Raw genomic sequence first — 23,093 nt, forward strand, 5'->3', positions numbered from 1 at the left:
GGGTGGTACTCCGCCCTGATCCTGCATTCATTCCCAAGGTGAATTCGATGTTTCACAGATCTGAGGACATAGTGCTACCATCCTTTTGTCCCAATCCACAGCATCAGAGAGAGAGGGAATGGCATTGCTTAGACGTGTGCAGGGCATTGAGTGTTTATCTAGACAGAACTAAACAGTTTGGAACCACTGATGCTCTATTTGTCTCCTTTAAAAGTCTTCCCTAGGGGTGAGAGTTTCTACTTCTACCTTAAGCAGATGGTTAAGGGGATGTATCATAGTGGCTTATAAGGCTCAAGGTCTTCAGCTTCCACAAGGGATCACGGCTCACTCACTTAGAGGGGCGGCCACATCTGCGGCCTATAGGGCCTTTCCCTCCATGGAGGTCATCTGTAGGGCGGCTACTTGGAAGTCGCTTCACACATTTACCAAACACTACCGAATTGATAAGCTGGCATCAGCAGAGGCAGCTTTCAGTAGAAGGGTACTGCAAAACGCTGTCTAGACCGGGAAGTTCCGGTCCCACCCTGGGATACACTGCTTTTTTAAGTCCCAGGAGTAAAGGACTGCCCCACTGCCAGGACCACTGGAGAACGGAAGATTTGTACTCACTTACCGTGAAGCTTCCTTCTCGGTGGTCCTGGAGTGGGGCAGTCCTCCCCACCCTTTTCTTTGGGGCGGAGTCTTCCACGGTCTCGGAGCGTACAGTATCCTCTGTGAGTCAGGGGGTAATTTTACTCGTTCTCCTCCCCTTAACCTAAGCAGCATGGTAGTTTTCAGAGGCAAGAGAGGGGAACAACATGTTTGGCCCAAGTAGGCTAGGGAAGTTGTTTGAGTGTGTTGGTACCCACCTGTTGTGGGGAGTTTTTTGTTTGTATGTTTTCTTCATAGTTGGTCCGGGGAGTCACGGCTTGGACTACGACTGGGGAGTAGAGGATAAGCCCCTCCCACTCAGGGACCAAAAGAGTCGGCCGGCCCTGACTTCGAGGGAGGAGCTAATATCCCAGGAGTAAAGGACTGCCCCACTCCAGGACCACCGAGAAGGAAGCTTCACGGTAAGTGAATACAAATCTTCCGTTTCCATCCAGATTTTCTAATAATGTGCTGGAGTGTGCTACTGGGGTCTTCAACAGGGGTTATCTGCCCCAAGTTCTAAGCTTTTGGGAAGTGGGGTATCTGAAGGACCATCTTTTCCCACATGTTTCTGTCTGGGAATTAAGATTGTGGAGAGATGCCCTCCTGACTGTCCTACCAATTAAAGATGCTTGTTTGGTGGGTCCATGAAAGAGGCCTTTTCTGAGGCCCCACTATTGTGGAACAACCTCCCTGACTGGCCTCCTCATTGTCGATCTTCAGGAGGCAGCTGAAGACAGATTTATTTAGGACTGCATTTTGATTAATTTAGCTTTTTGATTATTGACAGTCTTAGCTGGAGTTTTTTAATCTGTAACTTTTATAGGTTATGTTTTTGTTGTGTTTTTATAATGCTTTATTTATATTGTAAGCTACCTTGAGTTCTGCAAGGGAGAAAGGTGGCTAACAAATGTTTTAACAACAACAACAACAATAGCAACAACAACCACCTGTGTTTTAACTCTTGTGGACTGGTGTACTTAATGTAACTGCCAATCTGCCACATTGTGTATAGCTGAAAACGGAAAATAATGATGTACTGAAAACTGTCCCTAGTCTGACTCCTCACATTTTCTCAGACTACACAGGAACTCCCCAGTTCTAATCTGTAGTCTACAAAACAGGAGATAATATTCTGTCATTAAAATTAAGCAGTCCTTCTTTAACCTTTAAAACTGAAACTCACTTTCCACGGGGTAGAAAGGGAAAAGGCAGAATCTTTTCATTTCAGCATTTGGGTAATAGTGATGGGGTTTTGTTTTATTAGTTTGCTTGATTGCTTAGATGAATTCTCAGGATAAAATTGGGGAAGTCATCATACAATGAATTTGCTGGTTCAAGTTGACTCAATTTTTGCAGGATCTTCTGAGTTCACAGTTCTAAACACCACCAAATATACTGTTGACATACTTTTAAACTGAAGGATTCCTTTACCATTTAGTAGGTAAACTAGGGTTTAGCCTCTAGAACCTGTTTTTTGGTACCAGAATTAGCTAATCCCGGGGATTATAGTTCCCAGGATTCCCTCAGGTGCAGCATGTTGGATCTACCAGATGTTCATCCTGTTTGCACCACATTGGTTTGCACCATCCTACATGAATGCAACACAGTACTTGGATGTGTGTTTCTTCTCTCCTCACTCTCTCCTCTCTTTGAGTCTGAACTCTTCGTGTATGCTCTAAAAAAGCTAACTGCTAGAACAACAACTACTAAGAAATATTAACAAATGTTTTTGGTATTCCTTAATTAAGGAAAGCTAACAGATGCTGTTGTTTTTGTTATAATAATGATAATGTTGACTGATTTTTTGTTTGATGTTTAGTTAAAGTAAATCACATCCATAATACAGGTTTGGATCTGTGTATTTCTCCATCAGAAGCCATTTTTAAATGTCCAATGACCATGTATGTACGTGATGCTTAATATCAGAAGGTAGTGAGGGAGAATAGGTGGTTCCTTTGTCAACGTTCTGACAGGACAGCTGGATACTGTAAAGATGTCAACACCAGAACTGATTTCCAACTCTTATCCTCTACAGATGATATTTCAGCTATGCCATTATAGTGTCTCTAGTCCTTGGAGTAAATACAACTGTATGATTTATCACATAGGTATTTGTTTCTTTCAGCAAATATTCCCAGTCGTCGCAATGATGCCATAGCACAAAATACCACTGCCATTTTTGGTGATATTAGCAGCAATGCTGTTTCCACAAGTAGGGAACGTAACAGTACATTACTACTTGGGACAAAGCAGACAATATGGTGAGGGATTTGTGAATGGTGAGCATTTTTTCTTGGTGGGCAGCCAAAGGAGACTCTGATTCAGATCAGGACCATGGTGTAGAGGCGGAGAGAGGGGTTTAACCCTTTATTCAGAGCTCTTTCCTCAATGTCAAATAACCCTGTGTCATTGTTAGTCCTGTTGGGGGGAAATATACAGGCAACAAACAAGCAGGAATACTAAGAGGGTTTGCAATTAATTGCCAAATGAAACCAGATTAAAACAGAACAAACAGGAACAAAAACTAGCTTTATGATAGGAGTTTAGAAACAGAGGCTGACACAGAGGCTGCATTAAATTGTTTCATAGGGGTGACATTTCTGAATTGCAAACCATTCATGTGCAGAAACCCACCACATAAATCTATGTTTTCTTCCATAGGCAACCAAGAAGCAGCTTGAAGGAAATCATTCAGTCCATATGGTGAGTTCTGACATACCAGTGAGACACACAGAACACAGAATAAAGTTGTAGCCCAAAGGCACTACCAAATAGCAGGGCACCCCACTTCTGACCTGAACCAGAGACCCACAATGTCAGGCCAAGGAGGCACTCTTAATGTACACTACAGAGCTAGCCAAAGCTCTGAAAAAGGTTTTCCATTACAGGTTGTACAAGGCAACCATCGAAGCAAATATCCACCCTTCCCTCTCCACCCCGTAAAGGTATGTATATGAAACAATAGCAATATGTCAATGCAGACACAGAGAGTACTCCATCTTTCTGTGTTATACCTCTGAGGATGCCAGTCACAGCTGCTGGTGAAACATCAGATACTACAATGCCAAGACCACGGTCATGCAGCCCGGAAAATCTACAACAACTAACAAACATTCAAATGTTTAACGATCCTTCCTGACACTAGTCAGGGACCCATTTCCCCCTTTTTGTCTAAGACTAATTCAACTTACCCTGGTTGGACCATCAGTGGTCATCAAATCCATTCTTCCAGCTCTGGTAGGGCCATTAACAAGCATTAATCCCATCAAGTTCTGGCCCCAGAGCCCACCCCCAGAATTCCTATAAAAATAGAGAGCATACCCCACCTCTGTGTGCACTCTGAGGGTGCCTATTCTTTGAGTACACCCCCAAAAGTCTCTCCTTTGAGACTCCTTCTTCATAGCGCAGAACGCTGGCCATTGGTGCTATCCTCTTCACCGACCTCTGCACATCTGGACAGGTAGTATAACCCCCGTAACTGACTCTGCTATTCTCTATCATCACCTCTGTTTCTGTAGCTCTGAATTGCGTGCTCTTTTCTTGAATGCTTAGTGTGCTTGTAATTAGGGAAATTCTTCAATAAAACTATTTAATTTACTTTTCAAATCTGGAGTCTTCCTGCTGTACTGGACCTTGGTATATATAGGTGTGTGCTCCCTTGTACCCCTCTGGCCTCCTCTGTCTCATAGCTAATTTCCCCCAACTATGAGGCAGGCCATTGGCAGTAACAAAGTGATTGTACAGTGTGCATTTGTTATTGAAAAATAGTGAGGGATGAAATGGACAATTCTGGCAAAAAAGCACAGTCTCTCAGGAAGAATTCTGCCTGAGTTGGAACAAAACCCAGAGTTTGTACTCCGGAATATACAGGAATTTCTTAGGCAAAGGACATTTGCTGTGATTTTCTAGTATATGGGAAATGATCTGCAGGGAAATGCTTAAAGCAGAAAAATTGTGTTCCAGTTGTCATTAAGCCAGTAGTTACCAGCAATTGGCAGTTCTTTGGCACCAGCAGGCAGGTTTAGACTTTTGCTGCGTTCCCCTTAGTGTTCTGTCAGCTTGAACCTGCATTTGTAAGATCAGCTGGCTGTTTTCCTAACTGCCACAGCTTGTATTCAATTTTACTAACAGCCCTGTAAGTCATTAAAATGACACAATCTGTTTTACACATTTTAAAAATGCTGTCATAGGGTCCCGTGTTTCTATGGACAACCTCAGTAAGGTTTCCTTTTAAGCAGGTAACTGGTTTTACCTGTTCCTTCCTTCATCATTTTTAAATGCTGGCAAGGCGGGATACAAATTGAAAATAATAAATAAATAATATATAAATAAATAAATAAAAGTAAGGTAAACAGAATTTTATTCTGAAGCAGACTTTCAAACAACCTTGGGTATTATTTTAGCTAGGAGCTTCACAAAAATACCTGCAGGTTACATGCAGTTACAATAAAGACACTAATCTCATAATTGCATTTAACCTCCTTGTTCATGTACCTAGTATATTTATTCAAATGCTATGAACTGTATGCATTCCATGATTCATTATAAGATATTACATTCAATTTGGTAATTACAACAATCCCTTTTTTTGTACTATTAACCAAGTAAAAACAGAGTAGACTTCTTAACAGCCTTAAATATTTCAGTCAAGACCAAAGAACAAATAGGAAAGATAAATGAATCATTGGGATTATTCATATTATTGCTTTTGAGGTAACCATGTGACCATGATGTGGCTTCTTTCAAGACATACTAATAAATGCTGTATAATTAAACATTTATTGCTACTTTGTATGCTTTAAAATGTGTGGTGAACACTACTGATATAAATGTTGACAAAGTGCTCTGTAAGATACTATCGTAACAGGTTTTCTCTCTATGGCAGTGAACCTTTAGAAGATGCTGCTCTACAGCCATTCTATAGAATCTATTATTTTAAAACATCCATTACAAGGAATTGTTATATATCTAATTGTGAAGGGCTAGTCCTCATGCTGATAACTAAATCTGGAGAAAACCCACGTTTACAGAAAATTTGCACATTCTAACCATGAATAGCAGGGAGCTATTACAAAAAGCGAACTACTGGACTACCACAAAGATTCTGTGATGGTTCTGAAGAATGAGCATCCAGGATGAAGAGGACAAGGTGACAGCAATGAACAGGAGGAGGGGGGGAGGGCTGGAACCGAAGGTGAGAAGAAAATCAGAGCTTCCATTACCCACAAGAACCCTATTGTATATTTATAATTTATTGTATTTCTTGCTATCTTTTACACTGTGAATTCACCAGTACTTGATGTGGAAATAGTGCAATGGTTAAATTAGCCATAGTTTATATTTTCAAGGTATTGTTTAGAAATCACACAATGTAGAGAGTCGTTCTGAAGCCACTGTTGCTATAAATTGTGATTGTGTGTGTGAGTGTGTGAATGCAATGGAGTTCCCCTGCGCGATGATCTGTCCCTGGAGCCAAATGGATCTGAATGGCTTTCTGATGGCTCTAGGGGATTTTTCTGTTAATATAGTTGTGCTACTGTTGATGCCTTGGTTGACATCTGGAATGATGAGAGGATCTGGGTGGTTGATGCAATTGCTCCTAGGTGCCCTCTTTCAAGAGTTAGATCTTCTTTGTTTACTGAGGGCTGTGGGCAATGAAAAGATGAGGGAGACAGCTAGAGAGACAGTGGAGGAAGACTTGGGACAAATCTGATAAGGCCCAGGCTAAATTTCATTTTAAAGTGTACACTATGTACTATTTTTGGGCAGGAACGCACAGGAACAGAGTTCCAGCTGGCTCCCAAGCTGGCCACGCCCAGCAGGAACTCATTAGCATAATAGGCCACACCCAACAGCAGAAACTCATTAGGACTGGCTACATTAGGGGTGTGTGGCCTAACATGCAAAGGAGTTCCTGCTACAAAAAAAGGCCCTGGGTTTTGACAACAAACAAGGTAAACAGAATAACAAGCAAAAGGTGGGTGTGGCTGGATGACCACACTTCTGGTAACATGTGGGTGCAGCCTAATGTGCTAATGAGCTGTGCTGTCAGGGGTGTGGCCTATTATGCTAATGAGTTCCTGCTGGGCTTTTTCTACAAAAAGAGCCCTGAATGGCAATTATGGTGGCAAAGAAACATTTTCCTGCTTCGATTGTGTCTGAACAGTGTAGGCCAGCACAGCTGTTCCAGATGGTCAGAAGCCTGTTGGGATCTGGCTTGCAGATGGACTGCTTGGTGGCCCACTAGTGAATGTTTTGTTCAACAGCTGGCAGATAAAATCTCTCATATCTATACCAACCTGGACATTAGCAGTAACAGGGCCAGATGGTGCCAGAGTGCCTGTTAGGGATACTTTTCAGTTTAATCAGTCTAGACAGGGTCCTTGGAGGCTTGAGGCCTACCACCAGCTTGTATGAGCCTTGCCCTTTCTAGCTAAATAAATTTGCTGTGGGAGAGGCTGACTGGGTCTGAAAGTTATTAATGCCCCCTTGAGGGGGGGGGGGATTGTCATAGCTTTGCCACAGGCTGTGGTGCATCTGCTATCCTGGATCCAGGAGATTACAGTAACTATCAACCAGTCTCAAATATTCCATTATTGGGCAAGGTAATTGAATAGATGGTAGGGTTGCCAGCCTCCAGGTGTGGCCTGGAGATCTTCCACTATTACAGCTTATCTCCAGATGACAGAGATCAGTTTCCCTAGACAACATGGTTGCTTTGGAGGGTGGACTCTATGATATTATATTCTACTGAAGTCCCCTCCCCAGTTTCCACCCCCAACTCTCCAGGAATTTTCCAGTCCAGAATTGGCAACCATAATGGGTGTTGGCTGGGCAACTTCATGTGTTCTTAGAAGAAGTGGATTGTTGGAATCCTTTCTTATATTGCCAGCTCCAGCTTGAGAAACTCCTGGGGATTTGGGGGGGATAGAGGCTGGGGAGGGCAGAGTTTGAGGAGGGGAGGAACCTCAGCAGGGTATAATGTCATATAGTCCAGTCTTCAAAGCAGCCATTTTCTTCAGGGAAACTGAACTCTGTAATCCGGAGGTCAATTGTAGTTCCAAATCACATGGCCCCAGCTGCAGGTTGGCTACCCTAACGATGGATACAGTCCTGGAAAGTACCATTCAAACTGGATGATAAATAAACAATTTGACAATAATATCTTCCCTCCAAAATATGCTTCCAGTGGAACCAACAGAAAAAACCCCGAACATAATAAAAGAATGACTTTTTTTAAAAAAACAACGGAAACAAAATGCACATCGAAATTCTGACCAGCAGAAGTGTTCCCATCCCCAAATCTTGAGATGATTATAGTTGCAGATGCCTGAAGATGAACCTGGCACCTTGTTCAGGCAAGTATTTCATTTGTGAGCTATGGTTTCTCCCCAGCTTTTGATTCTCCCTCCACATGCAACCAGTACGCGCACTGTGACCAAAGATAACTCTGGATTCCCAAACAGTACTCAAGGTTGGGTGGTAAATCAGGGTGATTTATGTTTTTACATCCTGCCTGTGGTTTTGATGTTATCTATTGCTTTTTTTGCTGTTGCTGTTAATGCTGCTGCTTTTAAATACTGTTTGTATAATCTGTTTCCTGGCATAACTCAAATGGGCAAAAACCTGATCTCTATCCTGATTCTGAGTACATGGTCTTTGTGCTCTTCTTTCACCTTGAAGCTGTCTCTCCTGGGTGGTGTAAGAATACCAAGCCCCATGTTGCAATGAGATACAGAGAATTAGGGCCCAAGGGGAAAGAAAGAAACAGCATTTATAGTTAGTGGTAAATTGCCAGCCTTTGTTTTTCCCACAGGGCTTCAATTACTGCGTGAAACTCATAATGAAGTTCATTGCTTGAAACTCAACAGGAATGCTTTTTCTGTCAAATTCATGTTTGATGTGCTGCCACTTTCCAAATGGGTAACTAGGGCTGCGGTCACACGGAACATTAGCCATGCGAGTCAGACGGAAGACATGCGGGTTTTCGGGGCGCGATCTCACCGGCACATCTGGGAAGTGTAGCACTCCCGTGGCTCAAACGAGGCTTCCTGCCGAAACCACGCGGCAAAAAACTAGTACCTCCGAGGTACTAGTTTACGGAAACCGCGGGGCAAGGGCGGGCGTCTGATCGCGTTTCCGGTGGCATCCGGCGCCCGCCCATGTTCCCTGGCGAAAAAGTTTTTTTTTTCCTTCAAGTCTTTGTGGATGCGCAAAAGCACACAACGGAGCATGCGCAGTCATGGTGTAAACAAAAATAAAACCTTCCAGTTTGCCGCACCGCGCACTTCGTTTTTGCGCGTGGGATTGTCCTGCGATCGGCACCTCTCCTTTCCCACGGAACCTCCACAGTACCTCCACGGGAGGTCTGATCAGGTAACCGCGCCTTAGTTTGCCCCGGGGCAAACTGCCACACTTCCCCCCCGCGGTTTCCTGCCCGTGTGACCGGGACCTGTGTTAGTCTGTTACAGTGCAATCCTAAAAGCACTTTCCTGGGAATAAGCCCCATTGAATTTAGTAGAATTCAGAGTAGACCTGTTTAGGATTGCTTTCATAGTGCTAATCTGTTCCCTGGAAGTTTATGGCACAAGAAATCATTTGGGTAGACTTTCTTCTTCTGTTGCCCTGAAGCAGTTAAAAAAAGAGCTTCTACAAAACCAGCAATTGGGGGGCGAGTACAAGTGAATTCACACTTGCCAGTTACCAGTAGTGCCTGACTGCAATGCCCAGTGTAGAGTATAGTAAATTCTCTGGGGAAGTGGTGTATACAGTTTCAAAGTACATAATTCTAAATAAATAGCTGGAACCTATCGAAACCGTTTCAGAAAGTAGCCCCCATTGATCTGCGGTTAGAACAGTTAGATTCGAGTCCCCTGGCACCTTAGAGACCAATAAGTGTTCCGAGGTATAAGCTTGCCGGGCCAGGTCAAATCTCCGTAGGTCAGTATCCTGAAACTCTACGGTGCTACTGGCTTCGGATCTAAGGTATCAAAACAGTATAGCAGCAGCTACAGCATAACGCTTTCAAGATCAGTTCAAGGGATAAATACATTCCGTGAGGTGTGTGTGTGTGCGCGCGCGGATATGAACGAACCCTCAGTCCCCTGCCCAGAAAGAAGGAGCTGGATGGCGTCAAGCGCTCGCCGGTCACTGAACCGTCTCTCACTGGCCACAGATAAATCAGCAGAGGAGTGCCTGTGGAGAGACTCGCGCGCCCAAGCTGGGAGCCAGAGGCTGACAAGGGGATGAACTTGACGTCGGAAGAAAAGCGGCGAAGACCGAATGGGCGGGGCTACAGCTAATTGTAGAAGCGCGCGAAGAGAGGAGCAGAAGCGCGCAGGAGTCCCGACGACAGCTCGGCAGGCTGGACGCTGGGAGCGGGAAGGCGGGAAACTCGCGTGAGGGCAGCCGGGGAAGGTCCGCTTTCAGAGCGGAAGGCGGGAAGGGCAGTGACGAAGCCTTCCCCTCCCTCTCACCTCTGGCTGCCCTCGAAGTAGACAAAACAAGAGCCCGGCTCCGAGTTGCGCGCAGCGACAGGGCGTCGTGGAGGGAGGCGTCGCCATGCGCTTCGGCGACGGTCCCGGCGGTTCCCCGTGGGCAGCCCCGCCGTCGCCGTGGAACCAGAGCCAGGGACGTTTCGGGGAGGCGGCGGACGGCGAAGCCCCGGCGGAGGAGGTGCCGCCGCGCTCGGTCCGCGGCACGAACGAGAGCAGCAGCCACTTCTACGGGCGGAACGAGGAGCTGGCCAAGCTGGAGATCGCCCTGCTGGCGCTGACGTTCGCCTTGGCCGTGCTGGGCAACTCCTTGGTGCTGCTGGCGCTCCACCGCACGCCGCGCAAGAAGACCTCCCGCATGCACCTCTTCATCCGGCACCTCAGCCTGGCCGACCTGGCCGTGGCCTTCTTCCAGATCCTGCCGCAGCTCTGCTGGGACGTGACGTACCGCTTCCAGGGGCCCGACGGGCTGTGCCGCGTGGTGAAGCACCTGCAGGTCTTCGGCATGTTCGCCTCGGCGTACATGCTGGTGGTGATGACGGCCGACCGCTACATCGCCGTCTGCCACCCGCTCAAGACGCTCCAGCAGCCGGCCCGGCGCTCGCGCTGCATGATCGCGGCCGCCTGGGCGCTCAGCTTCCTGCTCAGCCTGCCGCAGTACTTCATCTTCTCGCTCAGCGAGGTGGAGAGCGGCTCGCAGGTCTACGACTGCTGGGCGCACTTCGTCCAGCCCTGGGGCGCCCGCGCCTACATCACCTGGATCACCAGCGGCATCTTCGTGGCGCCCGTCGTCGTCCTGGCCACCTGCTACGGCTTCATCTGCTACCACATCTGGAGCAATGTCCGCGACAAGACCCGCCAGCAGAGGGCGGAGGCGCCGCCGCCGCCGCCCCCCTCCCGAGGGGGCGCCCTCCACCAAGGGCTGCTCCGCGCGCCCTGCGTCAGCAGCGTCAAGAACATCTCCCGCGCCAAGATCCGCACCGTCAAGATGACCTTCGTGATCGTCTCGGTTTACATCGTCTGCTGGGCGCCTTTCTTCACCGTCCAGATGTGGTCCGTCTGGGACTGGCACTGGCACTCCTCCTGGACGGGTAGGTAGTGTGTGCAGTTGCGCTCGCGGCTCTCTCCCATCTCCCGCGTTTGGCTGCTCCATGCGCATCCCGGAGTGACTCCCGATTCACCTCCCCGACCAACAAAACTACCCTACTGGCTCGAAATGGGATGGGATGTGCAGCCCTCGTCTATAGTCTGGTGTTGCCTTCTTAAATAATAGGAGAGGCAACTCAGTTTCAGGAAAAGCAGCATTCTTACAGGAAGTTTGGGATCCTGCACCTCCCCAAACTGAAAGCCCTTTATATGGAAATGACATGTAGCCTGGTCTTAAGCATTTTCCAGAGAGGTTTATTCCTGAGTAAATGTGCATAAAATTGCAGCCTGAATTGTTTAGGATCACAACCCCAAAATCTATGGGTAAAATGGCATCTAAATAGATATGGTTGGAATTACAGCTTTGAAACCTAAATGCAATAATTTACAAGTCTCACATTAGTTTAGTTGGACTTACTTAAGAGTAAATCCATACTCACTTGTGGTGTTAACATTTCCAAATGAAAAATCATTACAAGGAGGTGGAGGTTTTGAGGTCCCTGGAAGAATAGCCCTGCATGAACAGAATGTTTTGTGGGTTCTTTTGTCTTGTTTTGCAGAATGACACTTGGGTGACAAACACATAGTTCTGATGAGAAGTTTATTCTGTTCACTGAGTTCTGGCTCATGAAAGCTGTTGCTGGAATAAATTTAGTTAGATTCTAAGGTGCCATTGGGCTCCTGTTTTATTTTGTTCTGTAGTGAGAAGAAATTGAATTTTTAGTATTTGAGCTTTTGCTCTGTGGGAATAACTGCCAACACATGGTGGTAATATAAAGGAACCAGTTGAAAAAGTAAGGAGAGTCCACCCTTTCCTCTCTAATTGTGAATAGAATTCACAGGTTGCTCTGAAGACTGTTGCTTGTGTAAGCAGCCTTATCTGTGAATAACTGGGCATTTTTCCCTATAGATTTTTTTGTAATGTTTCACTGAAGTCAATAACAGTGATGTTCCACTCAAGTAGTCTAGTAGGTATGCAGATTTCCATAGAGCTAGAAGACACCAAAAGCATATTTCCCTAATTCTGCGTCTTCAGACAGCAGCTTGCTATGAGTTATAACTCAAAGAGGTGTTTCATTCAGCTATTGTTTTAAATAAAGAATCTTTAGTCTCTGTTCCTTTTGATTAGTGCTTTCTTGTATACAACCCCAAACAACTAGTAAGAGTTTTAGAGTCTAATGATATATCACATTTTCGAAAGAGTTGAAGCCAACTAATGTCAAATTGTAAGAAAAAGCAAATCTGATATGTATAATTTTTTTTAAAACCCTGTGACTTGCCAATTACCATGTTTATTTTGGGGAACCTAGCATATTTTTACTAAAATTGCCTTCAAATGTTTCCCTGGTTTATATTTAAAACATGCACGTAATGGTAGTTGAAATGCCATAGCCCACATGGTCACTTACAGTGCAATATTAAACAGAATTACACCATTCTGATTCCATTGAAGTAAATTAATTTAGCATAGTGTAAGCTTGTTTAGGACTGAACCGTGGCCCCGGTCACACGGCAAAGTTGCCGCGGGAGAGGCACGGATGGTGGGCGGATTATCCGGGCGCGATCACACCCCAACATCTGGTAAGTGGAGCGCACCCGTGGCTTACCGCCGACAATGCACGTTAAAAAACTAGGACCTCCAAGGTACTAGTAAACGTTTGCCACGGGCTGCCTCCAGACGCTGGTGGTGTGATCGCACCGGCGTGCAGCATTCCCCTCCGGTCCCTCGTTTACCCACCGGCACCGAGGGAAGGACCCGTGGTGTGCCGCCGGCACGTCTGACTGTGTAATCGCGGATCAAACTGCGTTGGGGCAATTAGCCACGCCTCCCCCCCACAATATCCGGCCCATGTGACCAGGGCCCGTTTCCCCCCCCCCCACCGTCTGCTCTAGGTATTTGGATCTGCTTTAATGTACAGTGTTATAGTAAAGCCAAAATATCTGTTTTGTAATATCTACCAAAATATTTAACTGGAGATAGAAAGCATTTCACTCCGAGCTGGGTAGCCTGGGGTAATCCAATCTCATTAGATATTGAAAGCTAAGCAGGGTCAGCTCTGGTTAGAATTTGGATGGGAAACCACCGAGAAAGTACAAGATTGCAGCACAGAGCCAGGCAATGGCAAACCACCTCTGAATGTCTCTTTCTTTGAAAACTCTATGGGGTTTTCATAATTCAACTGCAATTTGCTGGCAAAAGAGGGGGGTTAAATCCAAATACTGATCACTGCAATAAATACAATACAGGTTTGTTATTTAAAATGTAATTGTTTAGAAATTTTAAAAATGACAAGCTTACTTAGGCAATTGCCTTGCTTGGTTATAGTGTAGTTCTCAAGCAGGGCTTAAAATAAACATACCAATTTGGAACTCCTGTATATCAGACTATTTAAAATGTCCAATGTACGGCAAGTAATCTGGCCTGAATTCATAAATATGTCTGGGTTTGCAGAATTAAATAGAATTAAAAAATACCATGGTCATACATATCTAATATCCACTGTTTTACAAGTTAGCTAGCTCCTAAAATGGAGTTTTGCCCTTTTAAAATCACAATCACTGTGTAAAACAAACTCAGGATGATAATAAGGTATAGTCTTATTTATTTGTTTGTCTTTATCTTGGCAACTACTGTTTCTAATAGTAAATTAGCTGGCCTCTGCTTCAAAAGCAACAAATCCAGACCACCCACAGAGAGTATAGAGCAGTGATGGCGAACCTTTTAGAGACCAAGCGCCCAGACTGCGACCCAAAACCCACTTATTTATCGCAAAGTGCCAACACGGCAATTTAACCTGAATACTGAGGTTTTTCTTTAGAAAAAATAACTCATACATTAACTTAAGATGATCCAAACAAAGTAAGGAAAGCAATCCCAAATGCTTTCATTTACTTAAAATTATTTGGCAGAGAATTCCACACTTTAATGACGGTCTAGGCCTGGCTGGGGCAATGGCACGCGTGCCCACAGAGAGGGCTTTGAGTGCCACCTCTGGCACCCGTGCCATAGGTTCGCCACCACTGGTATAGAGGCTTCTTCCAGCTTGGAGGACTCTCCAGGTATACAAAAAACAGTATTTCTTATATTTATAAACATTCTGATGAGAACTAGATGACCTCCAGAAGGGATTTAATGTTTAGAGCATCAGAAACAAGGGGGGAAAGTGGGGAGGAGAATAATGTTCAAGCCACTGAGACCCTAGAGCAGGGGTGTCAAACATAAGGCCCCAAGGGCTGGAAGCGGCCTGCCCAGGGCTCTTATATGGCCCGTGAGCAGCTACTGCAAGGGAGGGAACAGAAGACTACCTGGGGGGGAGGGGGGAGTCACTCCTATTGTGGCTTCAGCATGGCAGAACAACCTCATCTGCAGCAGCAGTCAAGCAGCATGGGAGTGTCTGCCCAGTGCTGCACCGCTGGCTCTCCAATCTGCACATACGGGTTTTCCTTTGCAATGGGGCCTTACAGTGAGGATACACAAACCTGGAGCTTACCAGCTGTTGTCCTTTATACAGTTTATATCTCCGGTACCTGGCATTATGTTTATGGCACACATGGCCTGGCCCGACAAAGTGAAATTTATGTCAGATCCGGCCCTCATTACAAATGCGTCCAACACCCCTGCCCTAGAGAATTCTAGAGGAAAAGTTTTTCAAGGTAGGAGAGTGAACTTCCAAATTGTCCACCCACAATCTCTCATGGGTCCAAACTTGTGTTTATAGCCTTCCAACACACTCAAGACAGCATTTATGTAGTGGTAGTCTACATCCAATATGGAACAAACAAGAAATATCTTCCAGGACACAAGATGGCATAAAAACTACTCTTAAGAGAAAAGATCATAAAATTAAAATGGAGCAACAGAGAATTGAACTGATGTGTGGCTTAACATTAAGAAGCAAAAAGAATGAACCACTAGGAAAAACAAATTAAAATCAGGCCATGCAAAAAGAAGATGAAAAATTATAATGTGGTAGCGTGACATTTACAATATATTGCATGTGGCAGTGAAGCACATCCACCTACTCAAGGAGAAACCCATTAGACTTCTGGTAGGCAAGAAAAAGATATAAATTTAGTGGGCTTTAAAATTTAAATAAGAACGTCAAGAACTAGAGTATGGGGAGCCTGATAGGGGTCGTCTGAGGATTGAGATGAAGAACATAGTAGAAGAGCTAAAGTGTCAGATTCAAGAGAACTTTTCTCAATATAGAGAGGCAATGCACTGGGAAAGAAGAACTTGAGGGAAGAAGCAATGAAGGAAGCTTGAAGGAGGAGGCAAGGCACAGAGGCAGCTCAGGCATGCAAGAACTTTGAGGTGATGCCGTGGAGAGAATGGTTATTAACAGAAATGCTAGGAGGCTTGAAGTAAACTAAGGAAAAGTGGAACTGAAACAAAACTTCCCATTGGTTTTGGCACAGAAAACCAAGAACCTCCAAAGAGACCAGCTGGCATGATCCTTCTCTTCCCTACCACGTATAAAACTGGTGATTGACAACAATGTGTCCTCAGGAGGAAAAGTGCAGTCTTTCTCCACAGTGGGGACCAAAGCAGCTTACATCATTCTCCTCTCCCCATTTAGATCTGCACAACAACCCTGTGAAGTAGGTTAGGCTGAAAGTCTTTGACTGGTTTGAAATCACCCTGGTAATTTCACCATTGAAGAGAATGGTTTGACGGCCACTGGCTCACCTCAGTAGTCAGCCATGCCAAGCAGGAGACATGACCTTGTCAGGATAGACAGCTGTTTTGGCAGTTTATTCTGCCAGGGAACAGTGGCCAGGCTGGCAGTGGGCAAGGGAGAGGAGCAGACCCAGCCCCCAGCCAGTGGCATGTGAGTACTCTTGAGTGGCAGTTGATGGGCCAATGGCTGAGTGCACAGCACAGCCAATGGGAGAGCCGGAAAGTGCCAGTACGTTGGGCTGTTATATATATAGGATGATTCTTTCTTCTTTTACCTCATAGTTTGCTCATTTGTCTATGTACACTTCAGTGTTGGAAAGAGTACACATCAAAACAGTGGAAGAACTGAAAAGATTTTTCATTGTTTTCTGAGACTTTGTAGAGATGTATCCATCCCACTTTTAAATTGTTGTACTTGATATAAATCCATCTGACAATCACCATATTGTAGCAGCAAATTCCACAAATCAACTACCCTGCACCAGGGACTTATATATGAGTTTTACTATTCTGTCAATTTTATTCTCAGTCTCTCCTGAAGACAGCCATGCAAATCAGTCTGTTGTCATTAATGCTGAGGTGTTAGGTCCAGTCACCTGAGGTGTTGGGTCCAGTCATCCCTGCATGTATTGAATTACCACCAGATGTATGAAGTAATTGTTCCAGATTGATTTAATTAATTTATGCAAATAATAGTTCAGTCAAAATAGTTTGCCACCAAGGTTCAAAGATGCAAAAATATTTGAGTTTTTCCTTTCTAAATACTGTCCAGAGACAGAAAATGAAAGTGAGAGCAGTAAATCCTTACTATCTTTGTTGTGGGGTAGAAATATTTTAATCCAGACTAAATTTTCTGCTATCAGAAGGGGGGGGGAATTTCTGCTGATTCTCCCCTCCCTCTGCAGACCAACATTTGCCACTCATGTTGTTCCTGAGGGTCCCTTGCCTCTCAGGAAAACCATTTGGGGAAGATCAGCTGGCTGCATCAGTAGTGGGCAGGCAGCAGGAAAGTTTCCCCTCCACTGAGAAAAAGATCTTCCTTTAGTGGAAAATACAAACTGGATCAAAGCCAATATGAAGATTTTATTAACAGAAATATATAGAGACTAGGAATAAGGCCCATTGTGGAAATAAATACAATGAATGCTAGAAAGAGGCTCTGGGAGAATGCCAAGGCCGTGGGCACTCAGCATCAATTTGCCATGGCAACCTCAGCAGGGTAGAAGGACACAGAGTCCACCATTTTCTCCAGGGGCACAGATCAATGCCATCTGGAGAGCAGTTGTGTATAGATTCTGCCCCCCAGGCCAGTCCAGGGATGAGGGGAAAACTCTACACTGGCTCAATACATTACACAATAACCCAGAGAGGTAGGCTCTCTGGATTTCAGAACAAAAGCCACCAGGAATCTCTAAACTTACTCCCTCACCAGCCTGAGATTAGAGATTCCAGAATCTCAGTTGGCATCTGGGACTTAATACATTAGCAACTCAATCTAGAGCTGTGCATTTAATCTTACCAAGGTAGCGTAATTTGGTCAGCATAAGGCACAGGAGTTAGCCTTGAAATCCAGTTACAATACAGACAAGCAAGTTATAAACCAGGATAAGTTTATTCGGCACAGAATTTAGACAGACTATAAGGATTCGAAGTAACAAGCCTAGGCAAGTTTTGCCTTAACTACACATTAGGGATGCATATTTATCAAGTCAGGAACAGTTATCAGTCCAGAATAGTCCATTGTGGTAATCCAGTAGCACCGAGAGATTTGGAGCAAGAAATCCATCTTTGCAAGCATGTGCTCAGCTCCAAAGCAGCTCTTTGTCTCTCCCAGAGACCACATGGCAAGACAGCATTTCAGGTGGCCACAGAGATAGCAGGAACAGAACAGAACAGAGAGAGCAAGAAAAATCTGAGCTCTCCCCCAAGGGGTCAGACAGTTATAGCCCAATCTAATCATAATCAGCTGTGGCCATCAGCCAATCGCAAGTAGACAGGGGATGTGGTCAACTTTTTGGTTGTCATGGGGACAATTTATGAATGGCTAGGACTCTGGAGGCCACACCTGCAGTCATGTGGTCCCCCAAACTCCATAGCGTATGTGTGTCTTTGCCTGTTTGCTAGGTCATCTGGTCTCTGTGCCAGCATGGAAATGTGAAGAATGTAGGGTTATATGGCAGGGCTATTGAGGCCATATGGCTTCAATAGGAAATCAACACAGCAGGGTATCAGCAAGAGAGATTCCAGGGAAAGACAGGGTTTTAGAAATCAATATTTCTATACACCCTCCCCCTTAAAGATGGAAAATCGGGGTAGAAACCTCAATTTTCATCTAATCTAGTCTTCAGGGAACATGCATATGTGTGTGAGGCTACAACTAAGCAAAACAACAGAGTCAGTAGACACAGAATACATCATTACAGAATGAATACAAATACAAAGCATAGAACAAAACTCAATTCAAAACCCATGAAGTTTTCATCTTCACTCCAGGCACAAGCTTACAAAACATTTCAAGGTTACAGAAAGGAAACACAAGTTAGAACATTCACAGCAAACAAAACAAAACAAAATCATAATCTTGCAAGGTCAGAAATTGTGCTGCACTGGCTGCCTATAGCATACCGGATTCGCTTCAAAGTGCTGGTTCTTACCTTTAAGGCCCTTGATGGCCAGGGTCCAGCGTACCTAAGGGACCACCTTTCCCCATATGCTCCCCCAAGAGCATTTGGGGCGCAGCACCTATTGGTGGTTCCAGGCCCCAAGGACATCAAGTTGGCTATAACCAGGGCCAGAGCTTTCTCCGCGGTGACTCCTGTCTGGTGGAATGAGCTCCCAGAGAAGATTCGGGCCCTGCGGGACCTGACACAGTTCCGCAGAGCCTGTAAGACGGGGCTCTTCCACCATGCATTTGCATAGGAGCCACCGCCATAATTGTGCCACCACCGAGCTGCCATCTTCGACGGTGGATTAGACCTAGAGGTGAGCCAGCCCTGGGAAGATGCCTAGATGACCGAAGAACGTATGCCATCAGGTTAGGTTGACAAATGGAACCCATCTTGGACTAATAAGACTTAACATCAAGAGCACCGCACTTTATTCAATGATAGTTTTTATGTTGTTTTAATTGCTTGTTATGGCATTTGATTGTTGTTAGCCGTCCTGAGCCCATTTGGGGAGGGCGGGATATAAATTCAATAAATAAATAAATAAATCTGGAGTTGGCAACCCTATCTACTTCCCAGCCAAGCATCAACCCAGGAGTTGCGGCAGCTGAAGCAAGAACTGAGATGACTAGAGAGACGGTGGTGTCGTGTTCGTGACGAGGCATCAAGAGCATCCTATAGGACGTTTATGAGATCCTATGAGATGGCAGTCAAGGCTGCTAAGAAGGATTTCTTTGCGGCTGAGATTGCATCTGCGAGCTCACAGCCGGCCCAATTATTTAGTACGATTCGGTCTTTGACAGACCTGCCACAGGGCAGGCGAAACGATAGGGAATTGGATATTGGCTGTGAGGCTTTTGCGAGCTATTTCATAGATAAAGTCTTGATGCTCCGCCACGACCTCCCCACCACAATTGAGACAGTGAACGAGCTTGAGGCCCCTTGCGCGCCTTCGGGTCAGGGTTTAGAGTGTTTTAGCCCACTCAACTTGGACAAAGTTGACAGATTGCTTGTTTCTGTTCACCCAACCCATGCGACCTTGACCCGTGCCCCTCCTGGCTCATTAAGGTGGGTCACGAGGGGATTCTTGACCAAAAAAAGAGGTGGGTTACGAGGGGTTTCGAGGTGCTTTGCGGGAGATTGTCAACAAGTCCCTTCTTGAGGGACGGTTCCCCGGAGCACTCAAGGAAGCGATGGTCCGCCCCCTCTTTAAAAAGCCATCTTTGGACCCGGCCGAATTGGCCAACTATCGGCCGGTGTCCAATTTGCCCTATTTCAGCAAATTGATAGAGAGGGCGCTGGCGTTACAGTTACAGGACTTTCTGGATGATGCTTCAGTCCTAGATCCCTTCCAGTCTGGCTTTCACCCGGGTCATGGGACGGAGACGGCATTGGTTGCCCTGATTGACGATCTCCGTGTCACGGCAGGACCAGGGGGCGTGACACAAGCAAGCAAAAGTCCAGGAACAGTCCGAGGTCAAGCCGGGCAAACCAGGTAGCAAGGTTCAAGCAGGTTTAAATCACAGTCCAAAAGCAGGGTCAGACATACCAAAGTTTCAAGTCCATAAATCACAACAATACCAGAGGAGTCAGAGATGAACGCAGGGTCAACAAAGCCGAAAGTCAAAAGCCAAGGATCAAGCCGAGAAGAATTCCACAAGGTCTGGAGCAGAGATGCAAGGATTCAGGTCCTGAACAAACGACGTTGCCAGCACAAATGACTGCTGGCAACAGACTTGCATATATACAGTGCTAGCTAATCAACTCATTAGCTAGCCAGGAGTGAGGACAGGATCCTGTCAGTAATCAGGGCTAAGAGATCTTCTGGCACGCATGCGTGCATTCTGCCTTCGCTCTCTCAGCTGTTGTCTTCTTACATTCCTGAGCCTGGTTACAGGTGGAGGCGAGTCTGATGATGAATTACTGGGCTGCAGCAGAGACTGATCCCTTGCAGGTGTTCCCTGGGAGGCTCTATCCTCCTCACCACTTAGATAGCTTTCAGCTACAGGATCCAGTCTTTGCCTTTCTGCTGCAGTACTGTCCTCAGGAGCCTGTTCAGGGTCCTCAGGAGCCTGTTCAGGGGCATCAGCAAAGGCAGGCATGACATCAGCAGGGGCAGGCATGACACTATCCCCCCCCCTGATGATGAATTACTGGGCTGCAGCAGAGACTGATCCCTTGCAGGTGTTCCCTGGGAGGCTCTATCCTCCTCACCACTTAGATAGCTTTCAGCTACAGGATCCAGTCTTTGCCTTTCTGCTGCAGTACTGTCCTCAGGAGCCTGTTCAGGGTCCTCAGGAGCCTGTTCAGGGGCATCAGCAAAGGCAGGCATGACATCAGCAGGGGCAGGCATGACACTCCGAAGGCATCTGGATCGAGGTGGTGTGGCAGCATTGCTGTTAGATCTGTCGGCCTCTTTTGATACGATTGACCATTAGCTGTTGACCCGCTGCCTTGCCGACGTGGGGATTCAGGGGCTTGCCCTTCAGTGGTTTGCCTCTTTTCTCCAAGGTCGGGGACAGAGGGTGGCGATTGGGGAACAGGGTCCCGGAGGCATCCTCTTGAATGTGGGGTGCCTCGGGGGTGGTGCTGTCCCCAATGTTATTTAACATCTATATGCGCCCCCTCGCCCAGATTGCCTGGAGTTATGGGCTTGGGTGTCATCTGCATATTGATGACACCCAGCTCTATCTGATGTTGGGTGGCCAGTCGGACTCCGGTCCTGATGACCTTCATTGGGCATTGCAGGCTGTGGCTGGTTGGCTTAGGCTGAGTCAGCTGAAACTAAATGTTATTTAACATCTATATGCGCCCCCTCGCCCAGATTGCCTGGAGTTATGGGCTTGGGTGTCATCTGCATATTGATGACACCCAGCTCTATCTGATGTTGGGTGGCCAGTCGGACTCTGGTCCTGATGACCTTCATTGGGCATTGCAGGCTGTGGCTGGTTGGCTTAGGCTGAGTCAGCTGAAACTAAACTCGGTGAAGACAGAGGTCCTGGGCCTGAGTCGGATCGGTTCGGGGTTGGGGCTCCCTCTCCCGAGCTTCAATGGGGTGCCTCTGGTACCAGCGTCGGGGGTTAGGAGTTTGGGGGGGCTCCTGGACTCCTCTTTAACAATGGAGGTCCAGGTGGCAGCCACTGTCAAGTCAGCCTTTTACCATCTTCGGCTGGTGCGGCAGTTGGTTCCCTACCTTGACTTGGCCACTGTGATCCATGTGATGGTCACCTTGAAGTTAGACTACTGCAATGCTCTCTACATGGGGCTGCCTTTGTCGCAAATCCAGAAGCTGCAGCTAGTGCAGAATGCGGCAGCCATGCTGTTGATGGGTCTTACCAGGCGGGACCATATCCAGCCTGCGCTGAAGGTGCTGCACTGGCTGCCAATAGCGTACCGGATCCACTTCAAAGTGCTGGTTCTTACCTATAAAGCCCTATATGGCCAGGGTCCGGCTTACCTGAGGGACCGCCTTTCCCCATATGTTCCCCCAAGGGCACTATGGTCGGGGCCACAACACCTGTTGGTTATCCCAGCCCCAAACTTTGCTAAATATGCTGCTACCAGGGCCAGGGCTTTTTCGGTGGCGGCTCCTACCTGGTGGAATGAGCTCCCAGAAGAGATCAGGGCCCTGCGGGACCTAGTACAGTTCCATAGGGCCTGTAAGATGGAGCTCTTCCGCCAGGCTTTTAAGTAGGAGCCGCCGCCACCACTGTACCACCACCATGTTGTCATCTTCGTTAGTGGAATTTTCTACAAGGTGCGCCGGCCCTGGGATGGAAGAACTGACAAAGTGAAGTACTAACCAGAAGAGACCTCAGCGTTCCCTGGAGCGTATCATCGGAATCCCCATCTTGGAATTGTTATAGTTTACTGTTGAGCACTGATTTTAATTGTAATGATTATTTATTGGTTTTAATTTGTTTTATGTATGGCATTTGCCTCTTATGTTAGCCACCTTGAGGCCATGTGGAAGGGCGGGATATAAATCAAATAAATAAATAAATAAACCTACCTTCATTTCCCCCTCATTGTTCAGTTTTCCATCTCCCCCCCCCACCTGCAGCTTCTACCGTGCTCTGAAGCGCTGACTGCCACGGCACACTGGCTGTCACGGGGGGAGCATCTCAGCAGGGTATAAGGACTCAGAGACCATTTGTAATTCTGAGTAATCTCTTCAGGATAATTGATCTCTGCCATCTGGAAAGCAGTTTTAATTCTGAGTGATCTCCAGCTCTCGGCTGGAGAACAATGGTTCCACAGGAGGAAATGGCTGGTTTGAAGGATGGCGTCTACAGTATTGTACGTGTCTGGGGTCCTTCCCCTCCTCAAACCCCACCCTCTCCAGGCTCCACCCCTCAAATCTCCAGGAATTTCCCAACCTGGATTTGGCAACCCTACTTCCTTCCCAGCCAACCATCAACCTACCTTTATCTGCCTGTCTGATTTCAGATTTCCATCTCCTCCCCCCTCCCT

At 46.3% G+C, this 23,093-nt stretch overlaps 1 protein-coding gene across 1 annotated transcript in view; it reads left to right on the forward strand.

Moving 5' to 3' along the window:
- The first annotated feature begins 10,194 nt into the window (after nt 1-10,194).
- The window catches only part of AVPR1A (arginine vasopressin receptor 1A), a 22,357-nt gene continuing 9,458 nt past the window's right edge, over nt 10,195-23,093 (forward strand). Inside the window, exon 1 of the mRNA XM_015411731.1 lies at nt 10,195-11,218. Within this exon, the coding sequence (XP_015267217.1) occupies nt 10,195-11,218 (1,024 nt within the window). The remainder of the gene's footprint in view (nt 11,219-23,093) is intronic.

Source organism: Gekko japonicus, unplaced genomic scaffold (genome assembly GCF_001447785.1).
Source record: "Gekko japonicus isolate JY-2015 unplaced genomic scaffold, Gekko_japonicus_V1.1 scaffold543, whole genome shotgun sequence".
Lineage (NCBI taxonomy): Eukaryota > Metazoa > Chordata > Lepidosauria > Squamata > Gekkonidae > Gekko > Gekko japonicus.